The sequence below is a fragment of the Aricia agestis genome, chromosome 19 (assembly GCF_905147365.1).
Source record: "Aricia agestis chromosome 19, ilAriAges1.1, whole genome shotgun sequence".
NCBI lineage: Eukaryota > Metazoa > Arthropoda > Insecta > Lepidoptera > Lycaenidae > Aricia > Aricia agestis.
In genome coordinates, this window is record NC_056424.1 from 1,115,452 (window position 1) to 1,127,785 (window position 12,334).

Genomic DNA, 12,334 nt, shown 5'->3' on the forward strand with positions numbered 1-12,334 from the left:
GATAAGCACTAGCACACAAACGTTCTTTAACAACTTTTTTAAATTTATTAACTGAAAGATTTTGGACATTTTCTGGGATATTTTTATATTTCTGGGATTCCATTTTAGCCCCGCTGAAACCAAACTCTGCAACTTTACATTTTTTCGTGATAAAAACTATTCTATGGCCTTTCCCGGGGCTCAAAGTATCTCTATACCAGATTTTATCAAAAACGGTTCAGCTGTTTAAGCGCTAAGAGGTAACAGACATACACACTTTTTCTCATTGGGTTTAACTTTGATATCCTGTCAGTAACCCCAGAAATTGTCATAAGTCATAACATAACTGATGGAATATGAAATCGAGTCCCTAGCGAAATATTTTATCCAGTAGCCTGGCCTTATGCTATGCCCTTATAATAGGTTAATCGTGAGGTCCTAGACTTGTTTCAAGTAATCGATGTAAACACTATCGCGTGCCCTCAAGGTCGCTGGGCGTTGACTCGTGAGTCGTGCCGAGTACACGCTCAAAATATTGCCGGTTGATACAGTCGAGAGGATATTGGTTTATCATCATCATCACACACCACAGTGCTAGGGTCTTACTAAGTCTTACTTCGCCAAATATTTAAAAATAGGATAGGATATGGCGATAGGAATACGAAGGATAGGGCGCGGCAAGGTATATTTTACAGAAAAATCTCCATATATTAATATACTAGCTGTTGCCTGCGACTTTGTCCGCGTGGACTTTAGTTTATAGTTGTTCCCGTACATCGATTGAGTCGTTTACGCGCAAATCAGAAAAGTATATTTATTTAAAATTATTTATTTATTTATTCAAAAAGGACACCTGCGGTGCATGTAATGCCAAATTTCATCAAAATAGATTAAATAGTTTAGGCGAGAATCATCGAAGTTTATTGTGCGGGAACCGTACATTTTCCGGGACAAAATTGGTATTCCTTGTCCTTTCCCGAGACTCAAAGTATCTCCATACCAAATTCCATCAAAATAGATTGAATAGTTTACGCGCAAATCATAAAAGTATATTGTGCAGTGACCGTACATTTTTTCGGGACAAAATGCATCCTATGTTCTTTTTCGGGACTCAAAGTATCTTTATACGAAATTTCAGCAAAATGGGTCCAGCTGTTTACGCGTGATGTCGTGACCACGCGAAATATAACGTTCCGCGCAGCTTCGCTCGCGTAAATTAGATATTTCACAGACAAATTAGTCCACAAAAATAGCCTATGATCCTTTACGTGGTCTACTTCTTATCTGTGCCAAATAACAGAAAAATGGCTCCAGTAGTTCGTGAGATAAGCCCTTTCAAATAATTTCCCCCGTTTTTTTTTACACATTTTCCTCTACTTCTTCGCTCATATTAGTCTTAGCGTAATAAAATATAGCCTATAACCTTCCTCGATAAATGAGCTATCTAACACTGAAACAATTTTTTAAAATCGAACCAGTAGTTCCTGAGATTAGCGCGTTCAAATAGCCCTTTCAAATAATTTCCCTCATTTTTTCCACATTTTCCTCTATTTCTTCGCTCCCATTAGTCTTAGCGTGAAAAATATAGCTTATAGCCTTTCTCGATAAATGGGCTATCTAACACTGAATTAATTTTTTAAATCGGACCAGTAGTTACTGAGATTAGTGCGTTCAGATAAGCCATTTCAAATAATTTCTTCCGTTTTTTCCACACTTACCTCTATTTCTTCGCTCCTATTAATCTTGTCGTGATAAAATATAACTTATAGCCTTTCTCGATAAATAGGCTATCTAACACTAAAAGAATTTTTCAAATCGGACCAGTAGTTCCTGAGATTAACGCGTTCTAATAAGCCCTGTCAAATAATTTCCCCCCGTTTCTTCCACACTTTCCTCTATTTCTTTGCTCCTATAAGTATTAGCGTGATAAAATATAGCCTATAGCCTTCCTCGATAAATGGGCTATATAACACTGAAATAATTTTTCAAATCGGACCAGTAGTTCCTGAGATTAGCGCGTTCAAACAAACAAACAAACAAACTCTTCCCAATTATAATATTATACAGTGTGTAACAAAAACTAGTGATAATACTTTAGGGTGTGTACATGTTCCTTGTAGAGAGTTCACTGTGAAAGTAGCAGCTCTGAAAGACGAACATTTTTTTTCACTTTTGTATGGGCAAGGGCCCGAGCGTCACGAGTTTCCCCATACAAAAGAGAAAAAAAATTTTGGTCTTTCAGCGCTGCTACTTTCACAGTGAACTCTCTACAAGGAACACGTACACACCCTAAAGTCTTATCACTTGTTTTTGTTACACCCTGTATAGATATATAGATAGAAAAGAAAATGTTACACCTTTTACGTCAACTTCAAAATGACTCCAAAATACCATTAACTAGCATTAAGTTATAAGTACTATCACGTACTTAACTGGGGTCTATTGGGGAAGGCGTGCTATATCCAGAAAATTCAAAACATCAGCATCGTAGAAATAAGTTGAAATAACTAATAAGCTTCGAATAATAAATAGTTTTTATTATTCGTAGCTAATAAGTAAAGGATTCCTCCAATTCCTCCATTTTAAGTTTCTTTTTTGGGTTCCGTACCCAAAGGGTGAAAACGAGACCCTATTCATGAGACTTCGATGTCTGTCTGTCCGTCTGTCTGTCTCCAGGCTGTATATCAAGAACTGCTATAGCTAGAGTTCTGAAATTTTCACAGATTGTGTAATGTGTATATCTGTTGCCGCTATAACAACAAATACTAAAAACAAAATAAAATATAATATTAAAGGGGGGCTCCCATACAACAAACGTAATTTTTTTGGCCTTTTTTGCTCGATATCAATAATGGCAACAGGTAGGCACTTGTTATTTTCACAAAGGCCTTAATTATATGTCTACTTCAATATTTAAGAATAATATTAAAAATAAAATAAAAAATTAAGGGGGCTCCCATACAAAAACACATTTTTTCGCCTATTTTTCCTCTATAACGGTACGGAACCCTACGTGCGCGATTCCGATTAGCACTTGGCCGATTATTTCAAGTTTTTCTTTCAAAATGGCTATTTCCTAGTCTATTCTGGCTTGAATATCATGTTGCTCTCGTTTTTGTATATTTTTACAAGCTCGTATGTCGCATGACCTTCACGGTCATGGAGCATGACAAAAAATGACATTTGGTGGCGTCCAGCGGACCATGAGCCAAGTGAACACTATCATGTTACACCAGGGGAGCAGTAGCTTCAGCCATGCATGCAGCATACTCAGTTCACTCAGGGGTGATAACTGATACCAGGCCTTCATGTGTTCCACGAATTTAATTCTAATCAATACTACGAAGTTTTAAAACATGATAACTCTAATTTTTGTTTGGCTAACGTAAAGTTTCGACATTAACCAATCAACAGCAAGATAATTATTGTCACGAAAACTCAGAAAACGGGCAATGTTATAACGTTTTTAGTATCATTGGTTTAGGAGTTAACAAGAATAAGATTCCGTTTTGCTTAAGGAAGTTACTTCCTTAAGCAAAACGGAATCGTGACTTTTATGTTACTATTAATTTTATTATTAGTTATATTTAAGTTAGTACAGTGCAATTGTTACTATTTAGTAAGATTAGAACTGTAGAGCCACAATAGACATAATTCTGTCTGCTCTGCTAGAGCGCTACAAAAATTCTTAAAATGTCATTCCATTTTCATATTATGTTGTCTGTTTGTTGTCTCTGTAAATTGTTACTCCCTATTAATGGTTTTCGTCTGGCTTTCGTCAGCATAATCAAACCATTCAAACCGACAGGATGATTCACAGTCATTTGGACAAACAAAACTCTACCTCAGAAGTCAGAACTTTAAAATTTTGTTATTCGTCATTCTATGGGCTTTGAACGTTATACTTAATATTAGAGTTTTTAGATAGTTCTCATGCGGCCGAGTGCCGATACATTATAACAAGTATTTTGTGTAAAATTAAGGTTTTTAGATTTAGGGCTGAGTATATAAGGGAGTATACCCATACTACGTGACCTACTTTTTAAGATTTTTTGACCCCCCCTTGGCATATACCACGCGTAGTATATGCCAAGACCCCCCCCCCCCCCCCCCCCGCCTTCAATTGTTCACGTGGTATTGACAAGAATAATTTGGTTATAAATAACCATAATAAATGCCAGTGTCAAGTATTAAATGTCGAGAAATTTTTTTTCGTATGACGTTTCTCTCGGCGAAATTGACAACGTGACAAAAGTCTTGACCCCCTCCCCCCTCTTGTGACCGAGCGTAGTATTTTCAAGACCCCCCTCCCCCCCTAAATGGGTCACGTAGTATGGGTATGTTCCCTAAGATTAGAAACTTGGCTCTACATGAGATCTCACTACTTTTTGACCCACGAACTTTGTTCTCGTCTGGCAACATTTTTACATGAAAATGTTTTTGGTGGGATATAATATTTTGTGTGCCAATACTTTGTAATAATGTACGGCAACCCTAAATGGAATACGATATAATGTAGACGTAGAAAGTATCTAAAATCAGGAATCAGGCTTTATGTTAGTTATACCAGAGTCCAGAACCAGATGATGCCCGCAACTCCGGTGCGCCAAAATTCATTTGAAGCGCGGGAATGGTACATTTTTCCGGGTTAAAAATATCCTTTGTTTTTTTCCCGTGGACTCAATTCCCAATGTATTTACTATCTGCACACCCAGCAAAATCGGTTCAGCGGTTTGGGCGTAAAGAGGTAACAGGCAGACATACTTTCGCATTTTACATTATTAGTAATTAGTATGGACTATGGATTAGCTCCATTGTTAATTTATGTTAAGTTTTTTACCGACTTAAAAAGAGACATTTTAACTGTAGATTCTGCCAGTCAGGGTTCCATAGATCCACCATACTGTACTCGGGGAAACATGGCGGTAGAGGTCATTGACTCCTGTCAAAAACTTGTCATTTTCTATATAAACCGCGATTGACAATGAAGTGTCAGATGTTGTCAATCGCGGCTTTGTATAGAAAATGACAAGTTTTTGACAGGGAGTCAATGACCGCTACCGCCATGTTTCGCCGAGTACAGTATAGTTTTGTATAGAAGTTTCAATTATTATTTATTATTATGTTAAACTTGTTTTTCTTCTATTACCGTTCACCGGTATAATTGACCTCTGGGCTCTGACCAGCGTAGCTAGCACGGGGTTTCCCAGTCGATTCTTCGGAAGAAAGTAATGGCAGTTTCTTTCCCATGTCTACATATCTTATTCCCGAGCATGGCACCACCCATCGACTTGAGTTTCAGTGGACAAAGACAAGAAACTCTTTCCATAGCAACCATTAAAGCAACGGCAATAATTTTTTTTGACATTTAGTTTCTTGGTTCTTTTTTTTTTAATTATGGCACCTCGGCTATAAAACCATGGCCAGTGTCGAGTAAATGGCGGCAAATTCAAAAAATCGACGTGTAGCAACCTTGTCTATAGCCAGAATTATAGTTTTGATCTACGAAATACGAATAATAAAAACTAAGGAACTTTATTATTCGTAGTTTGTAGATCAAAACTATAATTCCGGCTATAGACAGGGTTGCTATACATCGATTTTTTGAATTTGCCGCCATTTACTCGACACTGGCCATGGTTTTATAGCCAAGTGCCATAATAAAAATAAAAACAGAATCAAGAAACTAAATGTCAAAAGCGGATCGTCATGCTTGACATATAGATTTTCAAAAGCGAAAGATATCGAGATACGAAAGAAACTTTTACTCCAATGTTTTTCCGTTAAAACTGTCAAAATTTAGTTTCTTTCGTTTGTCTACGTGCTTGTGCTAGCTATGCAGGATAACAAAACTGTGATAAGAATTGTATTACCTTATAAAACTAGCTTATTTGTAACTGTTTAACTAATTAGGTAACAATTTGAGTGTATATTTTTATTTTTTCTATAATGTTTGATGCTGTTTACCTGTTTACTGTTTTACGAAATTTTGATCAAAATTTCGTAAAACCTTATGAATACAAACTTATTCATTACCAAAATCGAATTATAATTTGTATAAATTTTGTTAGAAATTAATTCTTAAACCATCAAAATCCATAACTTTGTACAAAAAATTCATTATAATAATATTAATTCATAATTAAGTAATAGCTTCTTCTTAAACTTATTTTCTCTATTATGCTGTCTGCTCATTAGTCTAATAACTTTTAAAGTATTTATAATTTAACCACATTTTTGTCAAGTTTAGTTTCGGTCACACAATAGAGTTTAGACTTTAGTAGTTCGAGACGAAATAATTTTAATCTTTCGGAACACAAATCTCTGATATTGTGCTCTACAACAATTTCAAATGTAGCCTTTGTAGCCTGGATTTTCTTTGTATCACTTACCGAGTTAACACGTTGACGGACAGTACCGCCCATAGACGTAAATTCTTAAAAAATTGTAAATAGCGATACGCCTGTCGACGTATGAGTTTAGGTCAAGCCACAGAGAGTACGCTTCAAGACGATCGATTTCTCATACAAGCATTAGGTGCGGCCTTTTGTACTGTCAGTTGTCACCGTAGAGGCACAATAGACATAACTACCAGTAGTTCGACTGCAAAGAAACGGACAGGTTTCAATATCTGTCAAATTCGTCGGGTTTCACTAGGATTATGAATGGATTGTGCCTCGCGCTGGCTGATAATAATTTATTTTTAAATATTTAAAATTAAGATTTCAAAATTGGATTCTGACAATTTTAATCGCATGTGCCAAAACACAAACAACAATACGACCAAAGAGGAACACGTCCAGCGAATATGTCATATTTTTAAATTCGTAGGTAACAAGTTAACAACCCTTGCGACGATTTTCGTCATAATACGTGAAATTTAAAAATTTCAACATCAGTTCTAAGTCGGCATACTCTATCATTCTGTCTACTCTGGTAGAGGTATCTTAGACTTTTGTACTGTCACCTTAAACTTTAAAACATTTTCATACTCATTTGAGTCTTGAGTCTTGAACTCTTAACTCTTATTTTATAAAATGCTTAAAAAATATCACAATAGCTGGCATTTGGCATTATTAAAAGTACTTACTTATTTATCTAGAATATGTCTCTTTAGTTGTTAGTACCTACTTAGTTTTGCCTAAAGTCTAACTTTTCCTGTTTCACCACTTCCTAGGCACTTGACCGATGAAGTATGGAGAATCTGTCAAAAAGCTGTGAATATCCTATTCGGCACTTTATCAGTTAGTTAAGTGGTGAAACAGGCCGTAAGCCTTGTTTTTATCTGAGTATTTTTTTTTTGTTTATTTTTTTACAAAAGTCAAAACTAACCATAGCTTGGTAAATTAATCGCAAACGCGTGTTGTTTTCGCCACGTGCCGGCATTTTTGATAGCCACGTGTGCAACGCAACGCCAAGAGCCGGTGCAGTGACCAGAAATTGACCTACATTTGCTGCGTACGCTCTATTTTGGCCACTTATGTCACTACAAGTGTTTACAAATAGACTTCATTTCGCCGATAGAAATTTATCGACGAACAACAAGCAACTTTGATTTCTGTTTCTATATTTTTATGGATTATTTTAGAATGGTGAAGTTACGGCACGCGCCAAGTGTATTTGAAAGGCTGCCAAACAACTCTTCGTAAATCGTGCGCTCCTGGTACATTCAGTGTATTTATTACGTCAGTTTTGACGTCAATTTCATTTCGGACAATGACTGGGCATCCTTTCCAACCTTTATCTGGAGTTTCTGTTTTCCTGGAATAAGGAATCAATGTGCTTGGAGCATTTAATATCAACTGCTCAATTTAGAAATTGATTTTTATTTTTTAGTGAAATTGCGTATTCTATTTTCAAACAAGCGATAGCTACCGGACAAGAGACGAGTGTTGTACGGTTGTAGTAATGGCTGCCGATCTAATTGATGCTCGCACAAGTAACCTCTTTGTCGGGTGAAGGGCGTACGTGATTCACTGCACGCAACGGACGGACAAAGAATTTCTTAGTGGGGATTGCAAAGATGGAAGATTTGTTGATATTGTGGCATGCAGTAAACATGTCAACAACTCATCATTGTCAGGGTTTAATGATATAGCTCCTTTCTTTTCACGAATATCTTTTAACTTATGCTTGCCTGGTATCTCAGATTCGAAAGACGCAGTCGTGCGTCCTCTAAGCGCCGAATACTTTTTAATCTAGGCAGAACTAGTCTAGGCAGAAAGTAGTTTCACACGTCAATTAGGCAAGCTGTTAAGCAATATTAATTATTATGATACCACAAAAAGTTGAATCGAGAACATTGCTCCTATTGGCCCTAGGAGAAAACGCCTACTAAACTCCTATACCTAATCCTAGGCTGCTTACTCTACGCCTACGATAATACGATACTAATCGTATTTACTGTTTACGCTCCACAAACTGTACCCATTCTGGATTCTTTATTATGTCAAGGTCTCACCTTTGTTCGCCGTCTTAGCATACAATTGCAACAGCGTTAAAGTACAAAATATACGAGTATTCTAGATTTTTCTAACGAGCTCGTTATAAAACTGGTTTAGAATCGACCAATTCGTTTACAATGCAACGACTTTGAAGTTGAAAATAAACGTGATCCTTGCGTTGAGAGTTGAGACTGATGAACCCACGACCTCTCGTGATAATCACCCCTATGTGATAGCGGACACGTAGTCACAAGTCAGTGAGTCAGTCCATTATTGACGTGCGTCACGTTGACTGGCGTCACGTAGAGCAATAGACTTCTCCAGAGTTCAAACTGAGATCTGTATCTATAAGATCCTCTGTAGATCCCATTGCATCTAATTGGATCTTAATTTCTAAGCGGGTTTTCAACTTAACAGAATTCAGATCACCTCTCGAAATGTATTATTCATTTTTCAACCTGAATGAAGATCGTTTTGGGTCTAAAGATTGATATTTTGGTAAACCAGCTTCCAAAAAAAAAATATTACCGAATTTATGGTGTCCTTTAAAACAGGTGATTTAACATAAGCAAATGGAAATTTACCATCTCTAGATGGCTAAACCATTCGAGATACCCAGAAATAATTTCTGACTCGCCCGGAAAGTTACGTTAAGGATAAATTTGCGGATGCTTCATGCTTGATGCTAGTCATATCTACCGATTACTAATTGACCCAGTTGTGCCAAGTACGCCATTTGCAAGTCCTGCACTACCTGAGCTCCCACACATACACAACGCCCACCGAACAGGTAGTCGTAAGACATGATTGTGTACCCCACAGTCCACAGGTACTTTGTTGTTTTGTTGCATTGTTGTTCAATGTTTACAATTTGTCACCGTTTTAAATATTGACAGGGTTTACTTTAAAACGTACAATAATGCTCTTTGTCTTCGCAGAGATTATCTCAGAGTTGAAAGTTTCTTGACCCGGTCATTTGGAAGGTCTTCGGTATTTTTGGCGATTTGTCAGCTCTTTATGTTTAATAGATACCATTAGATGCTGTAAAAAAACAGTTTATACTATGTTGAAAATTATATAGCAAGTTGAGAGCTTGTCTGACTTTAAATCAAACAAGATGCATAACGCATGTTTAAGTTTAAGAGAAATCTGTGTTACATTCACACATTACGAGCGTAACTAAGTCGTAGGAAGCTTAGAATAATTAAAATTATGGAGAGAAAGTAGTAAACAAGATTGCTCTATGTTTATCTGTCTTTGGCATTTGAAACATCTTATTGCCATGATTCGATGCTGTTTCACCATTGTAAGAGCTGTAGACATCCATAGCAAGAGAATTCCATTCTACTTCGGTGGGAGAGGTAGGCACGACTTCCTTTGTTAAAATAGTATCAATAGATATATTTTCTGTATTGAAAATGTTAATAATGAGCAGCAATTTCCTTTCTTGTGAAAAACAAACAAAGTAAACGACGCGATAGATTGTCAGTGATCTGCGCCTACGCAGTGCAATGTTTACATTCGAAATTCAAAAATAGACTCAGTCTCGTTCGGACGCTCGACGCGAGCGGACGCGTCTCTGTGCTTCTTTGTGTTTGTTTATAAAGTGAATTACGCAGTTTGACGTGGCGTTATCGGTTTTTTGACTTTTGGAAAATTATTGGCTATAATAAAAGAAGGAGCAGAAGATATTTGGCAAGATGCTGGAGCCGTTGAGCGCGGCCGCGGTGGATGAACTCGGTAATTGCATTTATTTCGCGCGTTTCTCGTAAAATGTAAGATTACACATTGTTTACGTCTCATGGTGGTGATATATTGTTCGGATCGCTTTCGTCGTTAGATATTTCTTCGACACGTCAGACGTTGCAAATTCCCTCTTCTTCTCTCTAATCTAAACAATAACAAATAAACAATAACATTTCTCAAAGTTCGTCAAACGTTGCAAATTCCCTCTCCTTATCTAAACAATAACATTTCTCAAAGTTTCCGATGAATGTTTATCGTGGTGATATTTTTTTATCGCCGTTGAATCGCCAGGTGACCACTGACCAGTGCAGCCCCTTTTTGCAAAATAACCTTGGCCTTATAATGACATCTGGCATTTTGCACGTTTACGTGTTATGTCATTTTTATCTGCATTAATGCGAAGGCCGGATGTCTGATATGAATCACTATTTTTTTCAAAGTAATAATACTCTGTTGTTGTAACTTGTATCATGCGATTCTCAGCGCGAATAAATTAATTTGTGCACAGTTTTTGAGGTCTTGAAGTTTAATGGTACCGTTGTAAATTGGATAACTATTTGATGATAGCCAATCAAAAGCGCTAGAGAATAATTGATAAACTGCTATTAAAATCGTCAAAAAACGTGCAGTAGATTCACATAGTCCTTATGTTCTTTTTACCTAAGGTTTCATTCTATTTTCTTAATATTTTCTGTGTTTTTTCTTTTACCAATATTGTCATGATTAATCTTCTGAGCAGATTATTAAACTTTAAGCTCTATCGCTTTTACTTTTGCTTTGTATTGGTAAATATCGATTAAAGATTGAAGCTTATCATTTTGGATTACAACAGCTATAATAGAGGCAGGTGTCCCATTTTGCCCCAATGCCTATTACATTCCCACAGAACAGGTTTGCCTACTCGGTAAACACGTTTGAATCTATTTACAGAGGAATTTCGATTTGACATTTTGCGCTCTGATAAAATATGGTGTGATGTTGTTGAATTTATTTTATTTTGCTGGGAGTTGGGACGTTTTGTCCAAGGATTCCTAATCTAAAATAAAAGGATACAAAATTGCTATAGGTAGTTTATGATTGTATGTTTAGCTCGTAAATAAATTTTAGTGCATAGGGTTTGTTTATATTTTGGTGACTCGTTAGCAAGAAACAAGTTTCTTATTCTAACTTCCATAGAGCTCTTATGATCCTACAAAAAATTCCAATAGTCTTCAAACGGGTCTCCTCTTAAATTGTAAGAATGGAATACTGTCGATTGGTACCAATAAAAACGGTAAGGTCTCGAGCCTTTATTTAAGTTTTTTTTTAATCGGATGATCATTTTGTTCTCTGGTCCCCACCGCCCGGCGCCCACGCCTCGCCCACAATGCAATCGTAAACAACGTTACTGTCACAATACAGTAGCTCGACCATGAGTTTAAAGCTATAGTATTTAACGATACTCGATACCGTCTCTCGTAAATTTTTAGTATGGAAAATTTTACAGCGCCTCTAGCGGTCACTTGTGGAACTAAAATCGCTACCATGAGTTTACAATAAATACGTATCGAATAAAAACTCGCTAGCGACTATTGTTTTAAGCAGTTTCTCATGTGAATCGGTACCATGAGTAAACAATTTGACAGGTGGTATCGTAAAATACGGTTTTTATTGAAAACTATATCGACGCACGTTTGCTCGCTATCGAGTACGGTAAAATCGTATACTTTTTCGATAGCAACTCATGGTAGAGCTACTGCGCCCAAACTGGTATAGTTACGTTACGGTATGCGACCTTACCCACGTGTTAAGACCATAAAGTTAATATACCTAGAGGTATATTAACTTTATGGTTAAGACTTAAATTATACGGTACACTATCAATATGCAGAATCTTGGGTTTGGTTGGTTCACAATTTAAGAAGTTCTTCTTATAAATTACCTCTCATAGGGAAATTTGAGAAGTTTTGTAAAATTATTTAACAATTTTGTTTTTGATAACTTTACATTGTATACTCAAAAAAGAAGAAAATAATCTATCTGATAGATGCCAATAAGCGTCTAAGAAGACAGGGATTCGACTCTTGATGATAAGAAATAAACTTGTTTTTTTGACTGAAGTTCTTTAATTCAATAACATGTTTGTTGGCAAACATAAAACTCCAATCAACACTGCTATAAAATGG

General features: G+C 36.5%; 1 protein-coding gene across 2 annotated transcripts in view; it reads left to right on the forward strand.

The window, feature by feature from the left end:
- LOC121736585 (BCL2/adenovirus E1B 19 kDa protein-interacting protein 3) overlaps positions 1 to 12,334 on the forward strand; it is a 30,832-nt gene that overhangs the window by 7,606 nt on the left and 10,892 nt on the right. Inside the window, exon 1 of one of the 2 annotated variants that reach the window (XM_042127890.1) lies at positions 9,954 to 10,163. The exons of the other annotated variant lie outside the window; for it this stretch is intronic. Within the exon in view, the coding sequence (XP_041983824.1) occupies positions 10,124 to 10,163 (40 nt within the window). The 5' untranslated portion in view covers positions 9,954 to 10,123. Of the gene's footprint in view, positions 1 to 9,953; positions 10,164 to 12,334 lie in introns of those variants that run through there. 2 annotated transcript variants of the gene reach the window in all.